This window comes from Lytechinus variegatus, chromosome 3 (genome assembly GCF_018143015.1).
Source record: "Lytechinus variegatus isolate NC3 chromosome 3, Lvar_3.0, whole genome shotgun sequence".
In the NCBI taxonomy this organism is placed as follows: Eukaryota; Metazoa; Echinodermata; class Echinoidea; order Temnopleuroida; family Toxopneustidae; genus Lytechinus; species Lytechinus variegatus.
Window position 1 is genome coordinate 44385144 of NC_054742.1, and position 17388 is coordinate 44402531.

A 17388-nucleotide genomic window follows, 5' to 3' on the forward strand; every position below is an offset into this window, starting at 1 on the left:
TTGACGAGTGCATACCATGCGCGACCATGGGGTCTCGAAAAGCGCCTTAAACAAGTATTTTCAATATTCAGAAAAGGCACCCCTTAACAAGTATTGGCAAGTAAAACTCTACCCTTAACAAGTATTGGAAACAAAACGATACCCCTGGCAACTATTCCCTGAATTGAACCCCTAAACAAGTACAGCGATATGTTAAAAGATAATATCACGGACGTCCGTGACGGACGTCGCACAGTGGGCCGGGGTGAAACAAAAGTGCGCCAAAAGTCATTTTGGGCAATTTCAGGTTTTAAATTTTTGTCATGCCCAGCTGAAAGACAACACTTTGAAATATACTTCAGCAAAATATTTCATTCGGGAATTTCCATAAAGGTTGTTTATTTCCAACCTCAAATCGTAAAATGTAACATTTTGCGAAATGCCGCGTATATGACAACCTAGTTGAAAAAACAGGCCATTTCACAAGAGGTTTTTCATGTAGGAATCTTAAATGGCACCCACATAATCCTGATGTGTTCCTTTTTCGTGTGAAAGGGTTCAAAGTAGATAAAAGACACATTTCAGGAGGTTTATAGGATAATTATTCCTGGAAATAGGCGGATAATCCATGTTTTTTGCATTTACATTAAAAAAGTTTAGATTTCCGTTTAAATTCTATCATCATCATTTTGCCAGATATCTAAGCTTTAAGTCGATACCAACTTTAGCTGCCCTTTTTTTGCCCGTTTTCATGTTAGAGCCGATTTTACTTGACACAACACCCCCAAAACCTGTTCAAAAACGGTAATATTTATACCGCGCAGTCATCGCACAAATGAGCGCACCGTGTGGGGTGGACATTGCCGTTCATTTTTGCATGGCGAGGACGATTCCCCTTCCATTCCATGAAAATGACATGAATTCTAGGCATAATGCAAACAAAATAAAGGTTGATAACGCATATAAGGTCTACCCGCCCCTCTTCCGGAGATAAAAGTTACTTGTAGAATAATTTCAGCCCAAAACCCTCCTCATAGTTAAACATTCGTGGTGTTAGATACTCTGCGTTTTACCCAAGTCCACACCACTTGATAAAGCACGGTTAATATTTTTCAGATTTGTAAGTATTTGTTTGATCTCATTATTATTTTTATGCCATAAAATCATTTTCAGGATCTCATACACACTTTTTAGGCATGTGAGAAGCATAAACCAAGATTCACTCTGGTCAAAACACATAACACAAAGTTTATATACTGCACATTGTTTAGCGTAATTTGTCTTTTCAAAAATAGGTTTTAAGAAGCCAATCAAAATTTGGTATCAAAGTGACGTCATATCGGCTTTAGATTATGTTCAGTCGATTCCACGCCCAAAATAACCCTTAATCAACATGTTAAAGTAAAAATATAACCTGGAATATAATTTTGGCGCACTTTCAACTCATTCTGGCCTACTGTGCGTCGGTTTTACCTGTACCTACATCATTGGTTTTAGCTGTACCGTACGGCCCCATGCATATGCACCTCCCACACCTCACGCAAATCGGACTCTAAACACGTAGTGTTGACTGTGGGGGAAAAGTACATTCTTTATATAACATTTTAGTCTTTTTACCCTCTCAAATTTCCTAGCGAAAAAAATAGATCTAGATCTTCCCTTTTTTCATCATTTTAATGTTTTTGACACCCTTATTACGTTACGTACGTAACGTGCCCCATCGTGAAAAAGACATCCTTTTACGTGTTTTTTTTTTTTTTTTTTTGGGGGGGGGTGTCGCGCATTGTATCTACTCGTCAATGTACGTGCCCCCCATTTGGGGCCCCTCCCTATAAAAAGAATCCTGAACTCCCTCCCCCCGTACTGAGAAGAATAAATAAAACCATGAGAGACATTTTTTCACATCTAAGGCTGTTGAGGATACAGGGTCATCGACCAGTGAAAAACTAGAGTTACTTGGAAACGATATGGATGAATAATTAGGAGGTTGCAAATCAAGTTGGGAAGCAATTGATAGATAACGCCATCTGCGACAATATCAGCAAATCGAACCGGAGATTCTTGAGGCGGAGAATAGCACATGAAAAATCATCGATGATATACATACATAATAATATATATAAATGAATGAAGGTCTTGCGTCGGTTGTGGTACTAGTAGTATCAAGCAAAATACAAGGTGAATAAAACAACCAAAAAGTGAAAATTTTGATCAATTTTTTGCCCATAGGACTTCATCAGGAAAATTATTCTCCTGATGAAGCCCTATATATATATATATAAACAGACACGAGCATCAACGCGCTCTTTTGATGCTACCGGAAACAAATAAAGTTAACTCAAAAAGGTCAAGCGCGCACTAATTTCCACGCTTCTTTTCTCTTGCGTGTGCGTGTTGTTTCAATATATATTGTATACTCGAATTCGGGCTGTATTTCCATGGAAGTGACCCTCTACGTGCTCCGCTATTAAGGGGGGGGGGGAGCTTCTCACGGCTTGTTTGTTGCTTTCTTTCTCTAGTAATGGCTATTAACTGTGTCACGGAGTACTTTTCTTGTAGCTTCAAGGTCATGTGTGCAGCAGCATAAAACGACCTCTGTTTTTTTTATATCGATGATGAAAATCATCCTGACCACGAATAATTTGCGCATGCGCAAAGCACATGGAGATACATTACTATGACCAAGCATCATTACGATTTCAGTCATCTTTAAAGTTGTGACAAACCAAAAGCTGCCGGTACACTTCTTTTAATTTGACACTGTCAAACACCATCTAAAAGTGAGTATTACATTTTTTACTGAAATACTGAAATAACAAAAACATAAGTCAATAATTTTTTATTATTTCAATAACCTATGTGTTATAGCGTCGTTTAAATCTTGCACAACTCAGCATTTTACCTTATTCGTGTCATTTGCGTATGTTTTAAATATCTCGTCATTGATCTAGTAAAAAAATGAATAAATACAAAAGAGCTCTTAATATATAATTAAACGATTAAGTATCTTTAAAATTCCGTCTGTGCTCGCTCTACTACTTCATGCATATCCATATGGCATGGTTTTTGACCTCATTTTATTGCAATATCGATTATAAATTCAGAAGTATTTGCCCGTTATCTAAGCAAATTAAGACATGAAGTATATCAATTTTCTCGTTAATATATCTTATTTCGTGTCGAATGCTGATATTTTGCATAAGTTGCTATTTTTTATGTTAAAACAGATAGATGATAACGCACGTGCACATTTTTGACCAAAAGCATGAAAATTTTGGAATCAATTCCCATTTAATAAAAAAATATAATACCCGGACAGTCCAGAAACCGATTGCAATCAATTTGTACTATCAAAATTATAGTCAAAGCATATTATTCACTTAAGATTTTTCCTTGATCTGGGGACAAATATAAAAATGATTTATTTTCATGAAAATTCCAAGATGGCTGCCAAAATTGCAAATTTTGCACCCCATTATGACACGATTTGGCAAAGAGACATCAAGATTCATTAAATAAACACTACAGGTACAACAACAACAACAAATGTTCGCTGTTGGTACACGGGATTTCTGTACAGGTCTGTATTTTTTCCGTGAAACCCATCTGTATGTTTTGAATAAAATGATTGCAACGGCTACTTTGTAATGTTTGAGACTAGGTCAAATGTACATAATGTATATAAGCATTTAATATTGTTATTATTATAATTATCATTTTTAATATATGTTTTATTATATTATATTTTATTTTATTTCATTTCTACATTTCAATAACAAACTATTAACAAGCGTAATCATCTCTCGGCATTTCAGAAAGAGACAAACATAATAACAATAATGATAACATGATTTACATACTAATGTTCTCAGTCAAATATGAATTATAAATTATACTTGGTAAATTTCTCTTAAAAATATGTTGAAATATGTTTATAAACCTCCTTAAAATACATATAACATCGTAAATTGAAATGTTGGAGACCGTCATCTTAAGCTTGGAGCATTAAATAACTGGTGGAGGCCTCAAAGTAGGGAATGAAAACAAACATCTTTTTATGCTCGGCGATTTTAATATTAACTTCTTGCCCTCATCTGACAATAATAATTCATCCAATTTCGTAAAATCGATATACTTGTTTGGCTTTCAATTACTAAACCCACAACGATTAACTTGAATTCATCAACTCAGATTGATAACATATGTTCATAATAACAAGCCATAGGAGGGATTTTATGTTCTGATGTTTCAAACCACCTGCCCATTTTTTAACTTGTGAATGTAAACTCGTTTGCCTTTAATCAATTAAAGAATATAATTATCGCAAAAAAGTCTAACAAAATATAGAATTACTGAAGCAAGACCTAGTTTGGGAAGAATAGGATGATGTTTATAATGAAGTGAATCCCAATATTGCATGCAATAACTTTAATAATACATTAAAACATTATTATGAAAAGAATATCTCTATAGGGAAATGAAAAAAAAAACAACGTAATAAACCCGAAAATCATTGGATAACGTAAGGTTTACTCAAGTCAATACAGACACATAAACGTCTATATAAATCTTACGCAATCCAACTGATGATTCTTTAAAAAACATATAGAATATATCGTAATAAACTAACAAAATTGGTTCGATTCTCTTTTACTTCGGTGTGGTGTCCCTTAAGATTCCATTTTAAGCCCACTTTTATTTTTACTCTACATTAACGACATTATTAAATCTTCCTCTATTTTTTTGTTGTTTTATTCTCATCAAAGAGACCTTAATTCACTAAACAATATCGTAAATTGTGAAATTGATAAAATATCAAACTGGTTCAAAGCCAATAAGCTCTCCCTTGATACAAAGAAGACACATTCTATGTATTTCATACACCATTCCCATAACATTAACACACCGATTTACATTTTTATTGACGGCACCCCCCAAGAACAGAAAAACCAATCTTATTTTTTAGGTGTTATGATGGATGAATCTTTGACTTGGAATCTACATAATACACCATGTTACGATGCCCATTTCCCAAGGTATTGGGGTAATTTCCAAGTTAAAATTCACTCTAATATCCTGACAAAACTTTATTCTTGTTTACAATTCCTTAGTCCTCCCTTATACAGTACGTATCAAAAAAAAGTTTACACTTAGAAAAAATCCTGTAAAATTATATATTTGTAATATTCTGAAGATTTTTCCACATTTTAACATTGGTACAGATCTATTTAGGCAAATGACGACATAACTGTCGAAAAATATTTCCGCTTGAGTGAGCACCACTCACTTTTGAAAAGTTAGTGAAAAATGATTTGCGCAGAACTTTGAAATAGTTATACGAATAAAGGTAGACCTTAATCATGAAGAAAAAGTGGAATTTAGCTCGTAACATTGATTTCAATATATATTTTTTTTTTTAAACATGTTTCCTTGCGCAAAACACTTCGAAGAGTGGATCGCGCCCCACCCCACTTCCCCACACACTGAGGCCATCGTGATGATATTTGAGCTGTGATTTACATGAAATGGCTTAGGCTCGATTTCCATTTTCTTAATCATTGCCAAGCTTCGGAAAAGTGTGGAGATACAACTATCAAATGAAAAATGAAATGTAAACCTACTTTAAATGATAAAACTTTAGTGAAAAATGCTGGAGATGTCTGATATAAACTTTTTTCAGATTCAGTTATGTCCTCAGATCCAGCTGGGACAAAAAGGGTAAAGTTTGTGCTTACTAAGTGTTGAAATTTCAATTTGGGTGGCAAAATTATTACTAAATGCTTGCATGTATCCGTTTTATTTCAATTGACTAAAAGAGCAAAGGAATAGTATGAGAAATGTTGTGCACGATAAGTTTGATTTCGCCCTTTCCCCTTGACACAGCCTGAAAACAAGCATTTCTGCGCAAACAGATTTCTGCGAGCTTTACAAAACTCGACAGTGCTCACTCAAGTGTAACATTCTGTCCAAACTTTTTATTTCATTGGATAGATGAGACCCAAACCCAAGATCATATGTGAAAAAATTACCCACATGCTGTATATTTTTTAATTCCCAGGGCTTTTTCAAAGTGTAAACTTTTTTTTGATACGCACTGTATAACATATTGTAATGTCGTCTGGGCAAATTATGGTTCTTTTAAACTCAATTCTAAACTCAATTCTAACATAAAAGAGCAATTCATATGTGTACAGGGTCACATTACTTGGCTCACTGACCCACTGTTTCATAAACTAAAAACCTTAAAAATCTTTGATATATATAAATACGATTCAAGTAGCTATAATGTTCAAATATTTTAACAATTAACTTCCTCCGTCCTTTAATAATATGTTTACGTTTAACAGGTCTGTTCATTCCTACCCTACCTGAACCTCCATCTCACCAACCCCAAGGTATTAATTACCGGTAACTTACAAATCAATTCGACATTATGGTCCTGATATGTGGATCAACTTTCCAGACAATATTAAGTCATATTCAACAATATACTCATTGAAAGCTACTATCAAAAGAAAAACCATCGAATCATATGCATCCCCCTCATCAAGCAGTACTGCACCTGCACTGCACCCACTTGTTCAATAAACATGATAAAGAAAAACATTTAGGAACCATTTTATGAAGCTGCCATCATTTTCAAGCTTAACCGCTCACGATGGTGGTCTCCTGCATTCGTTTAAACTGACATTTTCTTTTAACTGAATAATGCTTCTTGTTGATATTTATTTTTCATTGCTTTATTATGACTATTGTTTTAATGTTTTGTAAAACTTGAATGTATCACCTTAGTAGATGTTATATTGCATATTTATCCTGAATGCAGAAGTAGGATAAAATCAATCGATCAATAAAAAAAAACTGAAAGGGGAGAGAAAACCAGACTATACAGCGTATCCCACAAAAAATGTTAATGGCATTCTTGATAGGTATAATATTTAAATTGCAACTTTATATTTTCATACACGTAAACTACAATTGATTACAAGTGAACGAAATTTTGTGTGATATGGTACAATTATCACAAAGATATAAACATATTTTTCATTACACATCAGGAAACCTTTGTGTAGTCAGGACAAGAATTGTCTGTCGAGCCCGCATCCACATGGCTGAACGTATACAGACTGCAGACATACGTGCGCCTTGACGGGCATCAAGTTGATGGCAGATCAGCTAGTCCATAATTAAGTACAGAAAAAAGAATTTTTCAACATATAAATTCTTATCAAAAGAATAAATGTATACAATGTAAATGCATGTTTGAATTAAAAGAAAAATGCCCGAACTTAATGCCCGAACTATTGTTTTAATATTTTGTAAAACTTAAATGTATCACCTTTGTAGATGTTATAGTGCATATTTATCCTGAATGCAGAAATAGAATAAAATCAATCGATCAATAAAAAAAATGAAAGGGGAGAGAAAACCAGACTATACAGCGTTTCCCACAAAAAATGTTAATGGCATTCTTGATAGGTATAATATTTAAATTGCAACTTTATATTTTTATACACGTAAACTACAATTGATTACAAGTGAACGAAATTTTGTGTGATATGGTACAATTATCACAAAGATATGAACATATTTTTCATTACACATCAGAAAACCTTTGTGTAGTCAGAACAAGAATTGTCTGTCGAGCCCGCATCCGTGCGCCTTGACGGGCATCAAGTTGATGGCAGATCAGCTAGTCCATAATTAAGTACAGAAAAAAGAATTTTTCGACATATAAATGCTTATCAAAAGAATAAATGTATAAAATGTTAATACATGTTTGAATTAAAAGAAAAAAAACTATTCAAAATGAAATAAGGATTTACATGTTGGCTTGGGACAGGGAAAATGCTTGAGCGGTACTTCGGAAAGCTCTCGAAGTTCAGCAATTTTTTTATGTACACTGGATTTTTCAGTCTTCAGACTGTTTCTCTGTTGTTTTTTCTTGACCTCAATAACTACACTTATAGACGTTTGTACATGATTAATTGATCAACATATTACTTTTTGTGAATTATTTGATTCTTAGATTTTTCTTGGTACATTTTTTTATATTTTGATTTTTTTCTCGATGTTTTATATTTGTATATTGTTCGTATTCATCATCAACATGATTGTATTGTTGTATTTACGTACACTGGATATTCCAGTCTTCAGACGATTTTTATGTTTTTTCCATGACCTCAATAAATGCATTCGCCGCACCAGACTTATCACACAACACATACCTACCAAACCCTTCCTATCCTCCTTCCAAGCCCTGAGAAAAACCGGTTACACGGTCGAAAGCTTTGCATAATAAAGGAGTTGGACAATATTGCTAAGTCTTGCAGCCTCTCTCTTTTGTCAAACTCACACTTAAATATTCATATATATACACAGTGCGTCCCAGAAAAAACGAAACCGAGATTTAGTGATGATTTATCATAACTTATTCATAAATAAAATAGACAAATGACCTACCAACGTAAAGCTTAGAATCTCCTCTTCCATCTGATACTATTTAGATTATTCCTCATTCACGCATGAATGACCAAAAAAAAATCAAAGAAAGGATTCCAAAAACCCATTTGGCGGGGGGTATCTAAATTAAAAAAAAGTCACATGGCTAAAAGTTCAATATCTGCTCTTTTATTTGATACCTTAGTCACAAAAAATGGTCAAGAAATAAAAAAGTTATCCCTCGAAACAATGCTTGTATTTCCATAATTTCATTAAATAAAAGTGTTTTCACCAGTTTCCCACAGAAGCTATCGAACGGTAACAAAAGGTTTAATGCATGGCTGATCGTCAACAAAACGGAGCGTCGAGTGAGTTTGAACGCCTGCCTGTAAAACCTCTTCATTTTATGAATTTACTGAATTTCAAGCCTTATTTCAATAACCAGAACTTTGTTATTCCTTGACCATTTTCTGTAATTGAGGTATCAAATTAAAGAGCAGATATTGAACTTTTTTAAAATGCGGTTTTCTTTTTAAAACCCTGATACGGCCCGCCAAGTGACTTTTTGGAATCCCCTTTTCAAATTGTTTTTGCTCATTCAGGCCTGAATGAGAAATAATCTAAGTAATTTCAGATGAAAGAGGAGATTCTAAGCTTTAAAATGGTAGGTCATTTGTCTATTGTATTTGTGATTAAGTTATGATAAATCTCGGTTTCGTTTTTTGTGGGACGCACTGTATATATAATATATTAATACTCTCTCCGCTCTCCATGACGAACTATATTTTAATATTTTGTAATACGATATTTATCACCCCGGTGCACTCTTTTTTATCAGATATGTTGTACATTTCCGAATATGCTGTTGATGTTTTTAATGTCAACAGTGCCGTGTTATCTCGTATAAAGATGTTGTGATAAATACATAAATGTTTGAACAATATGTTACCAGTTGTATGAAATATTTATTTCATCACGGTTGAGAAGTGATTATAAAGCTTAAGTCTCTTTTCTTCCGTCATCTCATATAACTTAGTAAATTACCAAAACTCACTTGACGAACGGTATTCGAACTTTAAAAAAGGAAAATCGCATGTCTCAAAATGTTCTTTATAATAATACCGGCCTAATCAAAGAAAATGATTAAGGAATAACAAACAGGACAAGGTTCTCTTTCTTAAAGAATGTTGCTAGCATTTCAATCATATAAAGTAAATAAAGACGTTTGAACGGTTAGCATTGCTGTGCATGCTGTGCGAGTTACATGCAATAACGTTCTGGCATAGTGCAGGAGGAGCCTGTCGAATATACCCGCCCCTGTCCGTGCTTTTTTTCATCCCCAATGTGGCAAAATGGCATACTGTATAGTAAAACCACATTTATTTTCTTGAAACCACTTGTAGAGAGTAGGCTTTTTCTATCAGCTATACATCTAAAGAAGTGCTGGCACATCGAAGCCTACCCATCTCTGGGGGCTACCAAAGTCATCCCATCCCCTTTTGCCTATTAATTGGAAAATTCGCCATGTTGGTGTCCAAACTGAGGCAAAAAGGCGTTTCTTTAAACAACTTGAAGAGGAAAGAGTAAGCTTTTTTCCTATCAACTACTTCTAAAGAAGTGCTGGCACATCATTAAAGCCTATCCACCTTTGGGGGCTGCCGGTGTCACCCTACCCCTTTTTACCAGTTTTGCTTATTTATTGGAAAATTCGCCATATTTGAGTACCAATTGAGGCAAAGTGCGTGTTTGTTATATAGTAAAGCCACTTTCAATGTATTCAAACAACTTGGAGAAGAAAGAGGGGGGGGGGGGGTAGGCTACGATTTCCCAGCACTTCCTCTCCAAGTGGTTTTAGAAAAGTAAAAGTGACTTTGCTATATAGCAGAAACGCCTTTTGCCTCAATTGGGGCTCCAAAATGGTGAATTTTCCAATAAATCGGCAAAAAAAGGTGGGGTGACTTCGACAGCCCCAAAATGTGGGTAGGCTTTGAAGTTCCAGCAATTTTTATATGTAGCTGAAAGAGAAAAAAGCCTATTATTTCCTCTATAATATATAAGTGTCCCCCCTATCCAAAATAGTAGGGGGGACACAATATCAAATGTCCCCCTACTATTTTGGGTCTTTGGTGATGCTATGAAATATATCACTCAAAATGGGAATAAAACGTGCGTTTTTGGACGAGATGACCTTTTTTTTTTTACTTGTCAAATATATTTTCGTCGAAATGACCTTAAATTTGGGGTGATAAATTTTATTACTATTTTTATTTTTTTTGCTGTAAAAATTCACAGTCCCTTGTCCCCCCTACCTTTTGGGAGAGATTTCCGCCCCTGGTGTCTTTCATAGTAAAGGGTTACGTGTTCATGCTTATTACTATATACTTACATACTAATCATTGAATGATAATAGAACTCATAATTACTTGTATGAGCGATTGACAGTAAAGGGAGAATTGATCGACATTTGTATCATAGAGAATGAAAAATCTATAGTCAGTCGCTTGAAAGGCCTTGGTTTTACCCTTCTTCCGTAGCCTGCAATGAAGATCATATTAGTTCTCCATGCTGTTCCCAGACCTATAATTCTACGTGCAGGAGTTGATTTTGACTTGTCAGTTCCGTCTCCAGGTGTTTTGACTTGGATCAATCCTGCGCAGCTCCGGGATCTATCATTCAAATCGATTCAATTCATTTATTCAATTCCAATAAAACTTACACATATCATATAATTGCGTAAAAAAACTTGAGCAGTGAAAAATTCAAAATATAGTATTGAAATATGAGATACAATATAGAAAGAACACATCATTATTGGAATAGGGTAGTCATAAAAAACCAAAAGGAATTGTCTGGATAACCACCCTTGATAACATAGTATAGAATTAGATTAATTCAATTTATAAATCATATTTAAGTAAAGAAAATTTATGAATAGGTAATGGGCATATAATTGTATAATGAAAACAAAACAGAAGCGAAAGATCTTTTAGAGTTGATTTGGATAATTGAGTTCCGCTTCCAGGCGTGTTGGCCTGGATCCTGCAGCTACAATGATCTATCGTAACTTCTGCATTAGTTAATTTGGACCTGTTAGTTCCGATTCCAAGTGTTTTGACCTGGATCAATCCTGCAGCTCTGGGATCTATCATGACGTAAATAATCTTGACCGGTTTATTTTGACCTGTCAGTTACATCTTGAGGAATGTTGGCCTGGACCCTGCAGCTATCACGACTCAATCCTGCAGAACTTCATTTGGACCAGTCTGTTCTGTTTCCAGGTGTTTTGACCTGGATTAGGCCTGCAGATCCAGGATTTATCATCACGTCAAAGATCTCACAGTAGTTGATTTGGACCAGTCAGTTCTGTTTAAGGCGTGAGCAGAGGCGTCGATCCGGGGGGGGGGGGGCAGGGGGGGGGCGATCGCCCCACCAATGAAAATATTGGGGGGGGGGGCAAACATATCATTTCCCGCCCCCAATAATTCCGGATATGGCAAAAAAAACACAAGATTGTAAGGTTCAGCAAGCGGCGAAAATGAGATACACAACTCATTCTTTATTTAAAATCGTGCTCAAAATGCCCGCTTTTCTGATTGGAATATAAAAATTTTCAGCTCGCGCTTCGCGCTCGCATCATTTCTGTAGCAAAAACCCATACTTCTCATGATTAAATAGGTGAATGCAAATGTCCCGTTTTCACTTTAAAGCCTCATAAGAACTCCTGCTTTGATTTGATTCATCTTTTCTTGGATATATATCTTGTTCTTTATCAAAAACGTCCATTAAACTGTCATTCTTTTCAAATCTAAAAATCAAAATTTTCAGCTCGCGCTTCGCGCTCGCATCTATTCTTCTTTTAGATACCAATCTTAATCATTGGTACCAAAAATGCTTAGAATATCAAGCTTTCAGGTCAGAATATAAAGAAATTTTAGCTCACTCTCGGTACTCGTACTATCTGTGTAGTGAGATATGTATCCTCCTCATGAGTTATTACAAACAGTTCTAAACAGGCGCGCTTTCCCTGCCAGTATACTAAAAAAAAATCAGCTCGCGCTTCGCGCTCGCATTAATTTGTTGGTGAGATACGTGTCTGTGTCTCATGAGTCATATCTATCTATCTATCTATATATATATATATATATATATATATATATATATATATATATATATGTGTGTGTGTGTGTATGTGGGTGTCTTGTACGATCCAGCGCCTTTCGAACGTTAATGATTTTGCCCCCCCAATCTGAAAAATGGATCGACGCCCCTGGGCGTGAGAGCCGGGATCTTGCAGCTCCATGATCTATCATGACTTGAAAGCTTTCGCAGAAGATGATTTTGACCTGTCAGTTCCGATTGCAGATGTTTTGACTGGGATCCTGCATGTAGCTTCAAGATCTATCATGATTTTATGACTATGCACAGCTTACTTTGTAACATACATGTGAAGCACTTGTAATATCAGTTTGGCTTGACGTGATACATAGCCTGGATAGGCCTACTCGGTAACAGAACAGTAGCATTAGTTTAGTAGCATGATATTCTTCTTCCTTCTATTATGTCTCCGATACATCTTGGCATGTTCAAATCACATAGAAATGATTCGGCAATCGCCGTTAGTGTTAACTGTGTTTAAGCAAATAAAGACTTTAAACTGTCATGAAGCATATAAATGTATTCGTTGATAAAAACTCTATCGTGTCGATCGCTAACATTATGCATCAGTTGCCGATGTTAATAATAGAACAGGTATATAACAATGCACATGCAAAATTTTGAAGAAAAAAACATGGCAATTTGGGCAAAAATTCTCATTTTCACACAAATACTACCACCCGACTGTCCATAAAACGATTGCAATCAAGTTTTACTATCAAAATCATAGTGAAAAGCAAATTCACTTAAGATTTTCCCGTCACCTTGGTAAAAAAATATGAAAATTTTTTATTTGTAATGAAAAAAAAATCCTAGATGGCCTTCAAATTAGCGGATTTGAAACCCATGGGACACGCATTGGCAAAGGGACCATCAAGATTCATTAAATAGGCACTTCAGGCAATACCAAAAAAGTTTATTAAACATTTTTCTCTGATAGTACACAGGAAACCCCATTTCCGACTTGAATACTTAACTTTGCCAGAATGTAAGTCCAGTTGTTCGTGTTTAGCATGTTTAGAGAATGTTTGCCCACGGGTGCCATTTCCATAATTATGACATTATAAATACTAATGAAAGCGTGGCAACAACAACTACAGCTAATTTCCACATTCAAGTATGACGGCGCCACGAAGGCACGTTAATACATCAGTCACTTTTCCCCTACGCCGGCCGCATGGTGAGTCGAAAACAGTCATTCTTTCATTTGTTTGTAGGAGATACAGGTGGTTAGAATAAAAATGAATAAAACGGCTGTTTTCTACTCGCCGTACGGCCGCCGTTGGTGTATTACTTTTGGAAGAGCAAACCAAAATTAAAAGGATAAGTGATGAGAAAAATTACGCATTCAAATAAAACATCACAAAAGAGATTAAAAAAAACGCCCAGAAACACAGAGCAAGGCAAAATACCAGGCAACATATATGGCGGCGCCCTGTATAAATAAATGAATGATTTAATAATTAACATTGAAATAATTATAAATCTTGTTTAGGATTAACAATCGTTAGAGGATCTTTCACAAGACAAAGATCAATTATGAACAAAACATTGAATTGAATTACATTTTATTTTCTCCTCTATGTGTTTTATTTCATGTTAAAGACCCCGACCGGACCCCAAAATACTATATACCATGGAAAAGATTTTAAAAGACAACAACAAACAATGCTAGGCATATACATTTTGGGTCCCGTCTGGGTCTCTCAAATGATTATCATTATCACATCATAATGTTTATTTCGATTTAGGTAATGGCAAAAAAGGATTTTTTTTTCACATGAGTGTCTACATTTTCCGTTCTCAGTTATACAGGCACGCACTGCAATGCACAACGGGGGATATCCCTGAAACCAAGAGGAACATTTCAAGAGGATTAGACTATTAGACTGATAAATATTTGCCAGAATCAGTGAGCGCTGATTGGACTTTGATAATGGCCCAAAAGGTATTTATATACATGATATGCATGGGGCTCCTTCTTACAAAGAGTTGCGATTGATCGGATCAATCGCAACTATGGATGGCCAGCAACGTCAACATGTATTATGCATGTTTGTTCAAAATATTTTCTCGCTATGATGTATATTCATGCATTAATTCTTAAAAAATTACTGTGCTTCTCTTTGTTCAAAAAAGACGTGCAAATTTCCTGTAGAATTTTTTATGACTCTGATGGATTTCCATAGAGTTACAATTGATTGGATCAATTGTAGCTCTTTGTAAGACGGGCCCCGGGTCTGCTACAGATTTTTACTGTCCGCTTATGATCATAGCAGTATGATTTGTTTACTTACCCTTAGAAATATTTATCATGCTGGAAATCTTACATAAGACATGTAAGATGGACATTATACTATTATTTGAAGGTCAAGTTCAAACAAAACTGTGTCCTGAATCAAAGGGGAATTATCAATCAAGAAGGTGTAGATCGCTGAAATATCAAATGGCAAATTATTGTCACAACACATGCTGACAAGGCAGTTATTATGTACATCGTGAGTAGTATGCAAATGAAGGAGCCAAAATTTGTCTCACAATCAATATCTTTTTGTATTTTATAACTTCAAATACAATTAAGGTTTTCTTAAATGATATGAAACTTGGCTTGATTCCTAAATAAACATGACCAATCATGATTATCATAAATCATTGTAAATCAATAAAGAATCAAAACAATAAAAAATATTCACATTTTCATAAATAATGGCTTCCAACAACAAGAGGTGTGGTGGATCCTTAATTTTACTTTGTCTAGAAGCGTGTATTTGGAGCGAGGTACATGGCACGCCATGTATCACCTGGAAGTGAAATTTCAAGGGACTAAAAAAAAACTGAAAAAAAAATGAAATAAAATGTGGGGAAAAGAATAGACTAAAATATGCATCCAATGTTCAACCAAAAATTAATTTGTTTAGAAGGGTACACTTATGACGCTTGCCAAGGAGTCCGATGTTGAGTTGAAATGGGCATTATTTTAGCACTTGTCACAAGTGTCGATTTTCCAAGATAGTTTGTCTTTTTCAATATCGAAATAGTCGGCTTGCCCCGCTGGTTTCAATCCAAATGCTATAAAACGGGAACAGCATTTCATTCTCTACAGACAACGAGTTCCCTGCTGTTTGAACAAATACTGTAGGGGCAATGTGCAAAACATTAATATGTTAAGTTTAATGTGTTTTTCCGAAAAAAAATATATATAATTGGAAAGGAAGCCCATTCTTTTAGTGTCACTCGATTCTGGCATGGATGAACATGATCGTACAGCAAATCAAGAAGCTGAATTAATTAAATGAGTATAATTTTCTTATCCACATAATTTTCACAATCTTTTCATCCGAGTAAAATCTACTTTAGTATTTTGATTTGATGGTTGCATTTTAGAGATTTATTTCAAGGGGCTTTGATTTTCTGTCATTTATTCACATCTTGAAAATGAATACTTTGTACTACATGTCCCATTATTTTCATCTTTATAATCCTTTAAATTCCCCTTAAATCGAAGGATATACATCCCTTCGATGACGGAGGCGATAAGCGTCTTTTCAGGCTTCCTGTGTCAACCAAATGTTATCGTAATCAAATTATTTAAAATTAATAATTTACAAAAGTAGATAACAAAGGAACAGTGAACTGGATAAAGGTGTACCACATATATTTTCGGCATTTTATCAGTACTTCATTACCAACATGCATGTATTTGTATGCTAGGCCTATAAATCTTTTACGTTTTATTTTTATGGGACAGGCCTGAAGATGCCAAGTACTTGCATCACCTTCGTTTATCCTTTTACATTTTCGTAAAGAAAAGACTCCGTGTAAAAAAAATCCGTCAAACGAGATAGTACCATTTTATCTAGACATGATCATAATTATGCCCTACGATAGCAAACCCATAAACCATCTCCTGACGTCTGATATTTGTTCACTAATTTATAGGTGCCAGGTAAAACTGACAAAGGTAAAAATGGCAGAGGTATAAATGGCAGAGGTAAAAATGGCAGAGGTGAAAATGGAGGAGGTAAAAATGGCAGAGGTAAAAATGGCAGAGGTAAAAATGGCAGAGGTAAAAAATGTCAGAGGTAAAAATGGCAGAGGTGAAAATGGAGGAGGTAAAAATGGCAGAGGTGAAAATGGAGGAGGTATAAATGGCAGAGGTAAAAAATGTCAGAGGTAAAAATGGCAGAGGTGAAAATGTCAGAGGTAAAAATGGCAGAGGTGAAAATGGAGGAGGTAAAATTGGCAGAGGTAAAAATGGCAAAGGTAAAAATGGCAGAGGTAATAATGGCAGAGGAAAAATGGCAGAGGTAATAATGGCAGAGGTAAAGATCATGACACGCTACATCAACAAGGAAAAGACAGAGCCTTTCTGGTTAAAATATCACTCATCTTTATTGACCTTGAATGGACTCCTATCGACGAAATGGCCTATTCCCCTAATTTATTCCCCTAAAATTCCACCAATACAGATCATTTACGTAACACTCAACATAACTTTGTATAGGAACTTGGGTCCAAGAACTGTTATGTACAGGATATGTTTTGACATATTTATGATTCAGAAACAATGAGTTCAGCTTATTATTTTATGCTATTTTTACAATAAACTTCGTCCCCTGTAATGAATTAAGTACAATACTTGGGATCCAGAGTGTAATTCAAATTTGAATATTAGAAGAGCGATTTGACATAAAAAGGCCGTGCATGTAAGTCCGGGAAAAATAGAAATACCAACTCAAGTGTTATCAATTTGGTGCAGAAGATTAACAGTATGATTTAAAATCATGTAAAAATTTGACCCATTCCATTAGT

General features: G+C 35.0%; 1 protein-coding gene across 3 annotated transcripts in view; it reads left to right on the forward strand.

Moving 5' to 3' along the window:
- The window catches only part of LOC121411126 (galactosylceramide sulfotransferase-like), a 40966-nt gene that overhangs the window by 12300 nt on the left and 11278 nt on the right, over positions 1–17388 (forward strand). For 2 of the 3 annotated variants that reach the window (XM_041603656.1, XM_041603654.1), the window contains exon 2: positions 14384–14524. In XM_041603656.1, coding sequence (XP_041459590.1) covers positions 14513–14524 — 12 coding nt within the window. In that variant the 5' untranslated portion in view covers positions 14384–14512. Of the gene's footprint in view, positions 1–2230; positions 2760–14383; positions 14525–17388 lie in introns of those variants that run through there. The other variant, XM_041603655.1, reaches the window with a different exon arrangement.